This window comes from Artemia franciscana, chromosome 9 (assembly GCF_032884065.1).
Source record: "Artemia franciscana chromosome 9, ASM3288406v1, whole genome shotgun sequence".
Taxonomy (NCBI): domain Eukaryota; kingdom Metazoa; phylum Arthropoda; class Branchiopoda; order Anostraca; family Artemiidae; genus Artemia; species Artemia franciscana.
In genome coordinates this window covers 14,663,878-14,679,371 of record NC_088871.1, presented here as the reverse complement: position 1 = coordinate 14,679,371, position 15,494 = coordinate 14,663,878, and the positions used below count along the sequence as shown (strand labels likewise).

Genomic DNA, 15,494 nt, shown 5'->3' with positions numbered 1-15,494 from the left:
TTCTTCGTGAAAACTTGCTTGTATTGAATTGGAACTAGATGGGAGTTTTGTGAGAATTCACAGCACGTGCTTCTTGTGAAAAAGGTTTTTAACTAAAAACTTGTTTGTGGTGCATGAAGTCTGTTTGAGAAAATTCTGGAATAAATGATTTTGTGGACTGGAGACTAGTGGTATCATGAACAGTCAAACTGGCCCCCCAGCTGGGGGTACAGTAGCTCCTACTAGTGTTGGACAGTATTCAGTGGTTCATAGTCCCATGCAGGGGCCTGTAAATGGGGCCCCAGGACCACAGATGATGCAAATGCAGTGGAATATGCCTAGTGGTATGCAAAAAGTCATGTTTCCGGCAGTCGTACCAAATGTTTATGGACAAGTATATACCCCAACTTCCAACCCATCACAGCAGTATATGTATACAGTGAATAACACAAATGATGGACTTGAATCAGGCCAAGTTATGACACAACTATATGGACAACAAGTGTACAGTAATCGAGCACCAGTGCTGAACCAGGCACAGTATGCTTGTACAGTGAGTAACAGATATAATGGACTTGAAGTGGAAGAATGTGAGTTAGAAGGTATTGACCATTCTCCACCTGACACAAACTTTGAATCTGATGATATGACTATGGTAAATCCAAGAGTAGTGGAAGGACTATGCTCAAGAGGAAAAGAGAATAACTTGAAAAGGAGAGTGACCTCACCTATTAGTAATGAAAGTGTTCAGATTGAAAGGGGAGCACCAAAGAGACAATTTGTTCACCAAAGACCAGACCAGAAGGCCAAAGGCCTGTCACTTACAAAAGATAAGAGAAATATTTCAAATTTCCAGATCCCATTATTGGAAATACCTGAAAAGGAAATGATACATGGAAGTGTTGTAATCAAAGCAGTTGATATAAATGCCAAGTTCTTAAATGAATACGAACTTTGTATGTTTTTCAAGGAAAAAATTAGTGGCAGATTTGAATTTGAAACAAATCGTGAAGGGAACACTATTTACTTGCATTTAAAAGATGAGAGCGGGATGAAATCAGCATTGGAAATCAAAACTGTGAATAACATAGAAGTAACAGTTTTAAGGAAAGAACATGTATCAAGAGGTGTGATGAAAGGAATTCCTTTATATTTATCAATTGTACAAATTGAGGAAAGTATCCAATCTGCTGTGCCTGTAAAAGAAGTGATTAGAATGCAGAGGTATAACCGGGATCTAAAAAAGCTTGAAGACAGCCTGTCAGTAATGGTGGTTTTTGAATCAATTATAACCCCAGCAAGTGTGTGGTGCTGCGGTAGAAACAGAGATGTCTTACCCTACCATAGGAAGGTGATGCAGTGCTACAAATGCCAGAAATATGGGCATCTTCAGAAAGACTGTAAATCAAAGGAGATCTGCCTCAGATGTGCCAAGAATCATCAAAGCCGTGATTGCCCTCTGAAACAGGAGAGTGTAGATGAGCGTACCAGCAGATACAGGTGCGCCAATTGTAAACAAAACCATTCATCCACTTCATCAGTATGCCCAGTAAGAAGGGAGAACCAACAAGTGCTAGAAGTGGCAGAAAAGTATGGCATGGGATTTAAAAGAGCAAGGACAACATTTAGAAGTTATGCTCATGTAGTCCAGAATAACCTGAATCCTGAGAAAAGAATAATCAGTAACACTGCAGCAGAATTGCAACAAATGACGGCAAAGAAGTTAGTGATTGGGATGCTTATAACCCCAGGAATACTGAGTATTGAAAACTTGCCATTGAATGAAAAGGTAGATAAACTGTGTGAATTGGTTGAGCAAATGAAGTTTGGAAAACTTGACCGCAATGATGTAAAATTGGTTTGTGAAACAAGTAGCACCTTGGAAAACAGAACATGTCCTTAATGCAGCTCAAAATATTATCCTGGAATGCATGTTCAATCATGAGAGAAAAAAGGGAATTATTGCTTCAATATTGTGACAGAAAAGACATTGATATTTTTTGTATTCAAGAAACTTGGCTAAAACCAAATATCATGAGCCCCTGCAAAGGTTTCAACATCTTGAGAAATGATAGAATAACAGGAAGAAAAGGTGGAGTTATGATTGGAATAAGAAGTCATATTCATTATGAAGAATTGGACTTAGCAAGCCAGCAATCAATTGATAATGAAGTGGAAGTAGTTGGAACTAAACTATTTTTAAAAAATGAAAAGAAAATGAATGTTATATGTGTATATAACCCATCTGGAAATAATGGACTGTTGGGAGAAAGGATAGATGAAATTATTAAAATGATACCAGTTGCAGAGGACCTGATAATATTGGGTGATATGAATGCACATAGTAAATCTTGGTGCAAGTGTAGAAATGTAAATAGTTCTGGAACAAGTTTAGAAAACTGTTTAATAAATAGCCCAATATGCTTAGCAACACCGGTTGGGATGCAAACTAGAGTTAATCCCCAGACAGGAGAGACAACAACAATTGATTTGCTATTATGCAATCCTAGACTCTATATCAAATTAAACATAGAATGTGATGCGGAAAGTGAACTGGCCAGTGATCACAACCCCATATTGTGCACTATTAATGAAGAAGTCCTTCCAAAAGGTAATAAGAGAAAGGGATTTAAAACTAAAAATTTTAACTGGTTTATACTCAGAGAAGCACTGGACGAGTTTGATGTGAAATCACTAACAGAGGAAGAAGTAGAATTATCTAAGAAAGTTGAAATATTTCAAGAGAAATTGATAGAAATAGCCAAAACTGTTGTACCGTATAGAGAAATCAGCCGTCACCAAGGGTGTATCTGGTGGAATGAAGATTGTTCGAAAGCCAAAAGAGAATTCATTGCAAAAAAGAGAATATATAATCTGGTGAGAAATCTTCATAGCCTTATTGAAAAGAAAAGAGCTTATGCTATATTTCGAAAAACAGTACTTGAAGCCAAGAAAAAATCATGGAATAACTTTATAAACAAACTTGACTTTCGAAAACCAACATCCAAAGTATATGAGTTTATGAAAAAGATGAATAACAGAGCAACTTCAGGCCGGAGCAACCCACCTATTGCATCTGATAATAAGCTTCTTGTGACTGATGATGAAAAAGCTGATGCAGCTGCCAAATTCATGAGCTCTACCGTTGGCCGGGGAGATCCGGATATACAGAAGAAGACCAATATGGACACAAAAGTAAGTGACCTTGGAACACAAGGACAAAACGAACCATACAATAGACCATTCATTGAACAGGAATTAATGAATGTAATTAATAAGCTTCCTGATACATCTCCTGGACCAGACGAAATTTTGCCACAGTTCGTGAAGTCGCTCCCCAAATTGTGGATCAATGTACTGCTAGAATTAATCAATGGTATATGGAGGGAGGGAAAATTTCCTGATGTTTGGAAGTATGGTGAAGCAGTAATGCTACCAAAGCCTGGCAAAGACTTATCAAAGATTGAAAACTATAGATACATTACCCTTCTCCCTGTTTTGGGGAAAGTTATGGAAAGGATGGTGAAGAAGAGACTGGAAGCTGTGACACAACAGAAGAAAATTTTGAAAGACATTCAGTGTGGTTTCAGAAAAAATAGAAGTGCAGAAGACAGTCTTATGTGCCTCAAACAGGAGGCATTATATGCTTTGCAAAATGGGTGGATTTTAGCAGCGATTTTAATTGACATTGAAGGCGCTTTTGATAATATGCTTCATAGAAAAATGGTTGGAGGCCTAGTAACAGCTGGCATAAAAGGCCAAATGTTAGCATTTTTAAATGATTATTTAATAGGAAGAAAAGTTAAAGTGCGAGTTGGTGGAACAATTTCAAATATAACAGTGTTTCCTAAAAGAGGAATCCCTCAAGGATCAGCATTGGGGCCTGACATGTACAACATAGGATCATATGATATTCCTATCAACATGAAGGATGATGGAGGAGCTATTTTTGCAGATGACAATACTGCGTGGGTCATGGCGCGTGACACCTACCATATAAAGACCCTAATAACCCAGGTCATTGCAAAATTAGAAAAATGGTCCAAAGAAGCTGACTTAAAGTTTTCTGCAACAAAGACGAAGGCAATTGTTATCACTAGGAAAAGAATTGGAACCCTTCCGGATCTGTACTTAAGTGGCCACCCAGTTGAATATGTTAGTGAAGCAAAAATACTAGGTGTAGTGGTTGACAATAAACTTACCTGGAAACCCCATGTGATGTATCTTAAATATACATGTTTGAAAAGACTCAATGTTATGAAGAGTTTGGCCTATATGGCTAGAGGATTACCAGCAGAACTTTTGATCCAGTATTATATCAAATATGTATTGCCTAAAATGGAGTATTGCTCAACAATTTATGGCACAGCTTGTCACTCAACCATTGCAAGATTAGATGTAATCCAAAACTCAGCCATAAGAATTGCATTTGGAGCAAGAAAAACAACACCTGTTAGTTTCCTTCTATCAGAAAGTGGTCTAGCAGACCTGGAAACACGAAGAAAGATCAGATTTTTAAAATATGTACAGAGGATTTGGTCTTTAGAAAATAACCACCCAGTTAAGTCAAAAATCATCAAACCTGGTCGCCAAGCAACTGCCAACACATCTAAAGCAAGAAATCAATCCAATTGTCTTGAAGCAGCATTAGAAATTTGTAAGAGTTATGGAATTGATATAGTACTTTCCAAAATGTTAAGAGTTGGTGAAATAGGTGTCCCTCCACCATGGGAGGAAAACAGGATCAGTTCAAGATTAGAATTCAATATGGACCAAGATACTCCAGCGGACTTGGCATTCTGCATGATGATGGAAAAAGAGTACAAGGGATACCTTCCATTATTCACTGACGGATCAAAAGTAGATGAAATGAAGCATGTAGGAGCAGCGTTTTGGTGCCCTTTCAAAAATGTGTCCAAAAAATTCAAATTACCTCCAGAGAGCAGTGTATTCCTGGCAGAAGTGTACGCCATTAAGAAGGTGCTGGAGTTCATTGAGGAATCTGTTGAAGAGGACAAGGTTATCATTTGCTCTGATTCAAAAAGTGCTATTCAAGCAGTTGTAAATGCTAATACTATGGCAAAACCAAATAGAGATGTCCTTATATGTTACATTAAACTACAAGACATATTAAAAAAGAAGAAAGTAGTTATTCAGTGGATTCCCGCCCACATTGGGATCTCTGGAAATGAAATAGCAGATTTGAAGGCCAAATCCGCAGTTGAGTCAGGAACACTTGTAACCGACATGGACACTCCTTACGAAGTTATGATATTTGATAAAGTGATTAAAGAGATTGATCGTCAGGGTTTTAAAGCGAATAGAGATTTGACTGGGAATCTTTTTGTGACTATGAAAAAACAGAGAAATATAGAAACGAAGGTGTATAAAGGACTCACTAGATATGAAGCAAAGAAACTGTTTCGACTCCGATCACACCATGCTGGAGTTGGTTGTTACAAAGCAAAATTTTTGGGACAGAGTGAGGAATGTCCTAAGTGTGGTGCATCAGAAACTATAGAACACTTGATGATAATTTGCCGTGAAAGCGAACAAGAAAGACGTGAAATAACCGAATTTTTCAGACAGAAGAAAGTGCAGTCGAGCCTATATATGTTATTAGGAGGATTTGATAGTGAAGAAGAAAATTGTATGATAGTTAGTCTTGTCATACAGTTTCTGACAAGAATTGCAAGATTAAAGGACATTTGAATTAAAGTTTCAGGAAATACGATTTCCTCCTACTATTTATTAAGAAGTGAGAATCGACTTGCCATAGAACGTCCTCTAGGCTGAACAGCAAGAGGGGAGTTAACGTCAACGTCAACGTCAACGTCGGAAAATTTGGAGCATACACTAAAATATTGGCAGTTTAAAGGTATTGAACCTATATTAAGACTGGAGACATAGTAGCCTAGGATATTTTGCATCAGTTTTGTCATTAACATATACAGCTTATTTTAAATAATAACCTAGTATAGGCCTATTCCAAAAGTATTGATACAAGTAGGTAAAGCTCTAGATTAGGGGCCATTGAGAAGGAAACATGGGTAACATTATAGGGTAAAATTCTAGTTAAATAACTTCTTGCTATGTCAGAAAGGATTTAGGTTAGGAAAATGAAACTTTCAGGGATGGATCTGCAGACTAAAGTATGTCCTGGGAAGGTATTTTGAAGCAATTACCTCCACTCCTTCTCTCTCTAGAGGGCACTGACCTTTAATGACCTTTATAAATATGTGGGTTATAAAAGTGAAACCTTGCAAAATAGATCTTCTGCTTAACTCAAGTACAACAAAATTATTTTCAGCTTCATAACTTTGCTCAATTCCATTTTATATGGTTTTAAAGATATGCAAATACATTTCCTAAATCTTGAAAAAACAACAACATTGGTATGGCTCAAAATTCTACTCAAATAACAGGAACTGCATTTTCAGAACTAAAGGCAGAGAAAAAGCAACTAGCAATTGAAAATTAAGGTAAAATGTTGTTCTGTCAAAACTTCAATAGGTATAGACCTGTCATGTAGGCAAATTTCAGGGCCCTCTAGAGGGAAAAGGAGTGGAGATGGGTACTTTAAAATACCTTCCCAGGACATACTTTAGCCTGTAGACCCATCCCTAAAAGTTTCATTTTCCTAACCTAAACCATTTCTGAGATAGCAAGAAGTCAATTAACTGGAATTTTACCAATTATAGTTTAGGTTTTTTTGCTATCTTGGAAAATAGTTGAGTTAGGGTGAGGAAGATCTCATATGTATGCCTATCCAGAGCCTTAATGATCTTTTGGGAAGGTATTTTGAATTGTCAATCATACTCCTTCTCTATCTAGAGGGTAGTGACCTTTAACAATGTTTGTGTTATTATCTTAAATTGCAACTTGGAGCAATTGAAGGATTTTCCATCCTGTAGCATTACTCAGCATTTCTTCAAAAATTGCCATGTGGATTGATTTGGAATTGTTTTGAATATTGAGTTGGTTTTATTGACTAGGGTTTATGTTCTGGTCTGGTTTCCAAGGTGTTCCATTCCAGCCTCCATTCCTTATTGCTCAACCCCTTGTCAAGTGAGACTTTGAATTCTTTGACAATCTTACTGGATACAGTATGATTGCTCAGGGAGTTCCACTGGTCTACTACCTGGTTGGTTAGGAAGTGATGACATTCCCTCCTCTGAGTGTTGACCTTTATGAGCTTCTTAGAATGACCCCTTGTCCACTGTGATGAATTGATGAAGAAGAGACCATAAATTGGATTGTTGTGAATCAATTTGTAAGTGTTAATCATATAACCCATTTTTCTTTGGTAAGTCATGCTGCATAAGTTCATATTTTGCAATCTCATTGGGTAAGGAAGATGTTGGCACCCATCTACTATCTTTGTTGCTCTCCTCTGTACTTTCTCTATCATGTCCTTGTCCACTTTATAGAAGGGAGATGCAATTGACATGCCAGTTTCTAGCCTTGGTCTGACAAGACTTGTGTAGCTTGGTGATTATTTGTGGAGATCTAGTCATGAATGTTCATTTAGTTGTCCCTAAAGCATGGTTTGCACTAGCTACAATCTTTTGGTTTTTGGGTTTTTAGAAGAGACATGTCTCCAGAAAAATTTTGGGTTTAACTTGATCTCAGAAGCTAATTTTTCCTTGTAAGCAGATCTCAGTTTTTTTTTTACAGAATCTGTTACATGATTCTGTACTGCCTTATAAATTGACAGGGTCTCCTGGCTCCTCTTCTTCAAATACCGTTTCCAAGCTCTAGATTTCTGGTTAATCAGCTTCTTAACTTCTTTAGTGAGGGAGGGAAGTGTTTTGGGCTGTTTCCCAAAAATAACCATGGAATGTTTCTTTTCAAGAGCATGGAGTTTTTTTTAAATTTAACCACGACTCATTGATGTCACTGGTGATAAGCATTGACCAGTTTGCAGATGAAAGTTCCTGCTGTATTTCCTCATTGCTGGTGAAAGTCTGAGGACGACTATTTAGGGACAACACAGACAGAATAACTAGGAAATAATCATCATGAATGAGGGAATCAGTATCATGCAATATGACAAGGTCTAACAGCAAGGGATTCTGATCAGCTATATGGCGTGTAGGCTTATCAATAGTCTGATAAAGAAAATTATTTGATAGGCAAGATAAAAAAGGTGAGTCTCTACTATTAGATGAAAAATGTCCAATTCCTTCAACCCATTCAATTGCAGGAAAATAAAAATCTCCAGTGATTATTAACTCACATGAGCTAGGAAGGGATATTGAAGATGTCATTTCATCAATAATAGTTTTTAGGGCCAATTCACTATCTTCAAGGGAAGGAGCACTTGGACTTCAATAAATGCACCCAAGACGCAAATTTTTATTAGCAATGCAGATATCAAGCCATACATTTTCAATCAAAGATATATCAAGCATAGTAGGATTTTCAACACTAACTTGGATACTATCTCTTACATAAACACCAACTCCTCTTCGATAATTTGGGTGCTCCAAGTTTCTAAATAGTTGATATCCCGAGATCTGTAGGGATGTTTTAGTAACCGCCAAAAAACTATGTTTCGGTAACAATTCAACAAAACTCGCAACATCTGCTGCTTCTTCCCTAAGAAGCACTCCGGATTCTAGAAGCTATTTGTCAGACAGTCAACATTGCTTGAAAGAACACGGAAAGTATTTCCAGAAAGGGGCTTCTGACTCAGGAAATTTGGCTGTTGAGACTTAGAGGTAACATCAGATATGGTACTTAAAAAACTTGAATCTGCTGAATTCTGACATGACATGAACAAATTATTAGATAGAACATTTGAATTATCATTAGCGGAAATAACACTTAGATTGACATAGGAAACATTTGGAGAAGGATTGGATGAAGCTTCACAAGAATTATCAACTGACGATTTATCAAAACAAAGCACTAGGGAAACAAAACTGTTTACATGAAGATGCAATGACATAACTAGGTTTCCATTGCGGATTGCTTTGGAGGGGGCCGGGTGGCTTCCCAACTGCAATGAGCAGCCTTGTGTTTTGGAACGATTTGGTCCTTGAAGATCATGAGGTTAGGCTCACCTGAGCTTATTCTTCTTTTCAACTCTTCAACTAAGGCCTTTCTCATGTTTCTCTCTGTCTTGGATGCATCACCACGAAATTGTATATCCTCATGGAGCTTGCAGGAGTGGTTTATGATTGACCTTTGGATGTCCAGACTTGGGATAGTAAAAAGAACAAGAGGAGGGCGTGCAGATGGCAGAGAGTTAGTAGGGATCAGAAGTCTTCTCACATTATTGATGTGAACGTCTCTGAGCTTATACTTTTGATCAATATAAGACTTGATGAATAGCTGGTCATTGGGTTGCAGAGGGACCCCAAACGCAACAATGTTAAGGGCTCTATGTTGTCTGTCCCTTTCTTCAGAAAAGTGGCACTGGATCTCACTATCAAGATGCTGGGTAAGATTGGCTTTGATGCTTGTTGTCTCTTGAAGAACTACCATCTGGACTTCGGAACGCATTTCAGAGAGCGAGCATTTTTCGGACACCCGGGTTTCCAGTGCTGACACTTCTGATTTTATCTTACCAACAGTTGGTGAGATATCAGCTTTTAGTGATGTTTCCAAGTCTTTTAAAGATGCTTTGACAATTTCTTGAAAGGCTGCTTGAGATGGGGTTTTATCAATGATCTCATTTTTCATGCTATTTATTGTAGCTTCTCAACACTTGGATTTTGAATGTTAATAGATGTTGATCCGTATTTACATGCTGGGCACTTGATACAAATATGTACACGTCGGGAGGTTTTCGTGATAAGCAGATATTCATGTTCAGGTATGTCTAGACACTCGGTACAAATCCACTTGCCACACCCATCACAAAGAATGGCATAAGAATCATTTTCTAATGCAATAACGCAGGCAAGACAATTGTCGGATCCTTTTTTCGGACTTATATGAGTCCTTTTTGGTCTTCTACTTGATGTGGCCTTAATTTTGCTAGGCAGCGGCATGATATGAGAAAAAGGCACTGCCTTTTTTTCTTTTTTTTAAATGCAGGGAAAAAAACTTTCAGTCAACAGATATCAATTTGTCACGGGGTTTTCAGAACTTGGGGGGGGGTGAATTTGGACCTGTGGGAAGTGCGGATACTCGAATCGCCTATCCCCAGCAGTTTAAGGATGAATATCCTGCCGGTACCAATACGGCTCTTCGTGTTCGTTATTGCTCTCCTCTGCACAGGTTTCCCCAAATGTAGAAGATAAACGATTCAGCTTACGTAATCTGTGGCTTTATTGAAAACAGATACTTCACAACTATAGACCAGTAACACTATAATTAAAATAATGAAGAACGGGAAGATGCGCAATTCCTTGGAGAATTTAAAATAGAATGAATGGCCAAAAGTCTAAATATAGCAATCACAGCACTGTGGTAGGTCCCTTAAATTAAGACTTAGGGTAACACAAGATTAGGGATAATGCAAAAAATAAAGAAAAACAGTTTTATCTCACAATCTAATATATATTTATCCAGGGTTCAAATTTGTGCAGCCACATGGATTTGTTATTGTTGTTCAATGTTGTTCAATGTTGTTCAAATTCTTAATAAAGAATTTTTGCCAATACCCAGAACATACAGTATACAAAACCAGTGAATGCAAGAAAGTATGCCAGTTATGATGAAGAAGTGATGGAAAAAGTAGGACACATACAGGATTCCTTTGGGTGCTCTTTCCTACCAAATGAACAAAGAGCACAATAAAAAGGTGGGAAGACCAACTTTCTTGACAGGGCTAAAGGAAGAAGCCATTGTCTCTCATTTGTTTATATGTGCCAAGGGGGTGATTGCTTTGAGCTGAAACTCATAGTTAAAAGTTAATCTTGCATCAATTGGAAAAGTAGTAGATTGCTTTAAGAACAGTATTGGTGGAAAGACTTTATCAATTCTTTTCTATGTCAAAGATTGTTCAAATCTTTGATTGAGAACCATAGCAAACTACTCCAAAAAAAGAGTTTTTCTTTCATCTGAAGCACTGAAGGAGTACTGTGACAATTTAAGTGGGGACTATTCAGCATGTGGCTTTTCAAATATTTGAAATTGCAATGAGACACTAACTTAACAGAAAACCCTGAAAAAGAGAAGTGCATTGTGAAAAGAGATGCCAAATCTCCCTCCAGAATAACAAATGAAACAAAGGGAGCAATAGCCCTGATGATAGGTGGAAATGTAGAATGCAAACTGTTTTCAACAGTTGTGTGCTATAAAGCTAAAGGCATGTTTAGCTCTTGGTGAACAGGAAGCCCTATAGGAGCTAGGTAGGCTGCATCTTAGTCAGGATGGTTTGTGAGTGAAATTTTTGAAGAAAGACTCATGTCACCAGCACTCCCCTACCTAAATAAAAGAACAGGGGTGAAAGTTTTGTTGTGTGACAACCTCTCTCCCCACTTTTCTGCTAAAATGTTGAAAGTCTGTAGGGAAAACAATATTTACTTTGTATTCCTTCTATGAAAGGCACCAAGTATACTGCAACCTCTTGATGCTGCTTGTTTTTGCCCCAATGAAAAGAGTGTAGAGGAAAATACTTGATGATTACAAAATACACAGCCTAAAAGAAACTGCAGTAAGAATAGACAAATCCCCCTAGCTTCTGAAGCTACTCCTTGAGAGTGTAGCATCAAATAGAAAAGACAATCTAAAGAATGAGTTTGTCAAACACTTATTATGTTCTAGAGTCATCCAAGACCATCCACTTCTCACTCAAGAAACTCTACAAGAGCTTGTGGGCAATATCAGCAAAGCTTTACTGGATGTCCTGCAAGTCTACAGGTTTGACAAATTGATTAGTCAACAAGCTCTGGCGCTCTTATTCTGTTAAGCAAGGCAGCTGCCAAAACAAGATTAAAGTTATCCACCAAAAACCCAGGATGGATGTTGGTTCATTGCAAAGTTCTTCATGGGTTATATTTGTAAGTATTTTGTAGTGTTGGAGGTAGCTGCTCCTTCTTCTGACAGCTTCCTGAGTATGATATGCCTGCAAAAAACAAGGATGGAGCCTTCCATTTTCCCAGGGTGAAATACTTAGCATCCATCCATCCCGGCCAGATAGAGGGAGATCTTCCAGCCCTTTGACTGATTTACAGCAGATTATTTCTATTTGATTGTGAATTTGGTCATCTGATGCTTAACTAACTTGACCTTTTCTTTGCTTTTTTTCTTTTATGATTAATATTGTGTTTCTCTCAATAAACTATTTTTTTTTTACTTTAAATTTGATACCATGTGACTTCAAACTCCTCAAACTCAAAGAGGCTGAAAACTGATAATCAAGGTATAATGTTGTTTTGTCAAAATTCCAGTAGCCTAGATAATAGACCTGTCAATTATATAAATTTCTAAGTTACAGAAACTAGAAAAGGGTTGACATAGTACCTTGGAAATACCTTTCCAGAATATATTTTTGGCCCTGGATTCATTACTGAAAGTTTCATTCAACTAACTCAACTACATTCCAAGATAGCAAAAACTAAAATTTTACTTAAAATTTGGTTAGGAAACCAATCTTATTTCATAACATGCAGAATAATGGGGCAAATTTGGGGCAGGTTATAGTACTGACCTACAAGACCTCTCAATGCCTTTTTTTTATCCCTTTCTAAATGTAACAATTGCTTACTCAGGAATTCAATCTTAACCCCATTACCCACTCTCAAGGATGATATCTTTTCCTCTCATTTTTGGCTATATAGAAGGGTTAGAAACAGCAATTCTTACTTCAATATATGCAGAATAATTATAGTTAATATATTTCAACTGCAGCTTTGCTATAGTCCCCCCCCCCCTCATGTGCAAATATATAACCCAAATTTTATATTTCCCATGTGTTATTCTGGTTCTTGATTTCATCACAGTTGATTCGATTTAAGGGTAAACCTGTTTAAATGGTTAATATAGGTCTTTAGAGTGACTCTAGTAGCTGTAGCAGTATATAAGTTATATCTAAAATAAAAGGAAAAGGTATCATCTTTGATGGTCCATAAAAGGGCTTAAATTGAATTTTGAGCAAAAATTGTTATACTCAGAAAGAGTCACATACAAAAAAGCATCAAGTGGTATGTTCAATTTATTTATAGGTCAGTAATATAAACTGCCCCACATTTACCAACAATTGTTGCTAATAAATTTTGACTGCAGCTCCACTTTATACCTAAACCCCCAATGTACAAATGTATAGCCCTATGTATTTCCCATTCTATTTTCTTGTTCTCTTGTTTTGTCTCATGCACAGGGGTTGAAACAAGAGAGACACATTGTCAGAATTCATGGGAAATATATAATTTGGGTTATTTATTTGCATATTTGAGGTGGGGGGGGGTAGAATATAGTGCAGTTGCAGTCAAATATTGTTAAATTTGCAGTTTTCAATGTAATTTGGCTAGGATGAAAGTGAATACATCACTTGATGGCTTTTCATCCACTCTTTCATAGTTAAAACATTTTTCTGGTAGAAATTTCATTCAGATCCTTTAATGCAGCCCCAAAAGGTAAAATAGTCCATAGTAACCAAAACTTTAAAAAGATCTTTGTAAAAAAAAATCTGTCTAGTGAGAAAAAAAATGCGCAAAATTGAATATATTCAAAAATTCCTTGTCCAGTGTTTCAGCGTAAATGTTGACACTTTGCCATTTTCATAGCAACGTGATATTTATTGATATACCTTGATTACTGTTGTCAGCTATGTCAGAAATAATCCTGTAACTTTGTTTTCTTGCACAAACAAGCTTGTGGTTTTATTTTTTTAGGTTTTTAAATTGTTGTAATCACTTGTTAAAATATATACACATATTTTTGCTATTACCAGTTTTTTTGTTCTTCGCTCAGTTAAATGTCCTTTCATACTAAAATCTATTCAAAGATATTTGATTATTACAGCATGTCCAATTTTTAACACGATTTCTACTAAGCTTCAAACTTTTGGTTTAATTTTTAAGGTTTTTGAATTGTTGTAATCCCTTGTTAAAGTATACACAAATATTTTTGCAATTACTAGTTTTTCACTGTTTACGCAATTAAATGTTTTTTCACATTACACTCTATTCAAATATATTTGATTATTACAGCAAGTCTGATTTCTACTAAGCTTCAAGCTTTTGGTTTATTTTTTATGGTTTTTGAATTGTTGCAATCCATTGTTAAAATATATGCAAATATTTTTGCAATTACCCGTTTTTTGCTGTCTCTGCAATTTAATGTCTTTTCATACGTCTACTCAAAGATATTAGATTATTGCAGCAAGTCCGATTCCTAACAACGATTTCAACTAAGCTTCAAGCTTTTGGTTTTCAAGCCCAACTTCATTTATTTTTTCCTAGATACTTTTTCTGCCTGGTATTTATTTTCAGATTATGTTAAATAAGGTGCTTAATATGGATGCCAGTGTAGAGTCCTTCTAGGTGACTAACTCAGTCCCATTTTCCTCTTTTTTTCTGTGTTCCAACAATTGGAAATGTTATTTTTCTTGTTCTAGTGTTAAAAAGCTGATTTCGGGTGTGTAGGCCTACTGTGTACACAAAATATCAATACCTTTTAGGATTTTCACTAAGTTCCCTTTTTGATTCAGTTCCTAGCAGTTTTTTTTTTTTTTTTTTTTTTTTTTTTTTTTTTTTTTTTTTTTTTTTTACAATGTCAAAAGTAGATTGAAACCATTTTTTTTTCTTCAAGGTAAAAAGGAAAATTTTACCCAATAGCGATTAAAATAGAGTTGTTTTACTATTCCTTCAGTCACTGGCTGTAACACAAGTTCTTCTTAGAAGGAAAAGTTTGTTTTTGTTTTGCTTTTTGGTTCAGAAATGACATTTTCACCTAGTCCTTCAAAAATTAAACGTAAACCTGTTTATACCATGTGTCTGTTCAGTGGTCTAGACCTAGAAATAGCAAATAGCTAGTCACACCACTAACACAATAAGAAAATCTGGACATCTTCTAGTAGAATTGTGCCTTAGGTCCATTTAATGGGCTTATTTGAGAAATTAATCAATGTAAAATGAAATGTATTTTGTCAAAACGTGTGTCAAAATTTCAAGTCTCATGAAAAGTTGCCGATTTTTGAAATTCCCGATTCTGAATCTGATTACTGCAAATATATGTGCTAATAAAAAAGTTATTATAAGTTTGTTTCAGACTTAAAATGCAACTGAAATTGGATATCAGACGTACACTGACAGCAAGGTCTGATAGGGTGAAATGCGTTGATTTGCATCCAACCGAACCATGGATGTTAGTCTCATTATATAATGGAAAGATCCATGTTTGGAATCATCAAAACCAGCAGTTAATTAAGACCTTTGAAGTGTGCTCCAGTCCTGTCCGAGCTGGAAAATTTATTGCAAGGAAAAATTGGATTATCACAGGTTCAGATGACTATAGAGTAAGTACTCTATATTTTAATCATCTTTTAATCACTTTTATATCATCACATGCTCACGCGTCTGACGTTTCAGAGATGGGAGGGTGACTAATATCGCCCA

The 15,494-nt window shown here is 36.4% G+C and overlaps 2 protein-coding genes across 8 annotated transcripts in view; both read left to right on the top strand.

Moving 5' to 3' along the window:
- The window catches only part of LOC136031042 (putative leucine-rich repeat-containing protein DDB_G0290503), a 424,748-nt gene that overhangs the window by 247,185 nt on the left and 162,069 nt on the right, over nucleotides 1-15,494 (top strand). The gene's annotated exons all lie outside the window — the stretch shown is intronic.
- Nucleotides 11,702-15,494, top strand: part of LOC136031530 (coatomer subunit beta'-like) — a 75,554-nt gene continuing 71,761 nt past the window's right edge. The window contains 2 exon segments of the mRNA XM_065711199.1: nucleotides 11,702-11,936; nucleotides 15,148-15,394. Of these exon segments, the coding sequence (XP_065567271.1) occupies nucleotides 11,899-11,936; nucleotides 15,148-15,394 (285 nt within the window). The 5' untranslated portion in view covers nucleotides 11,702-11,898.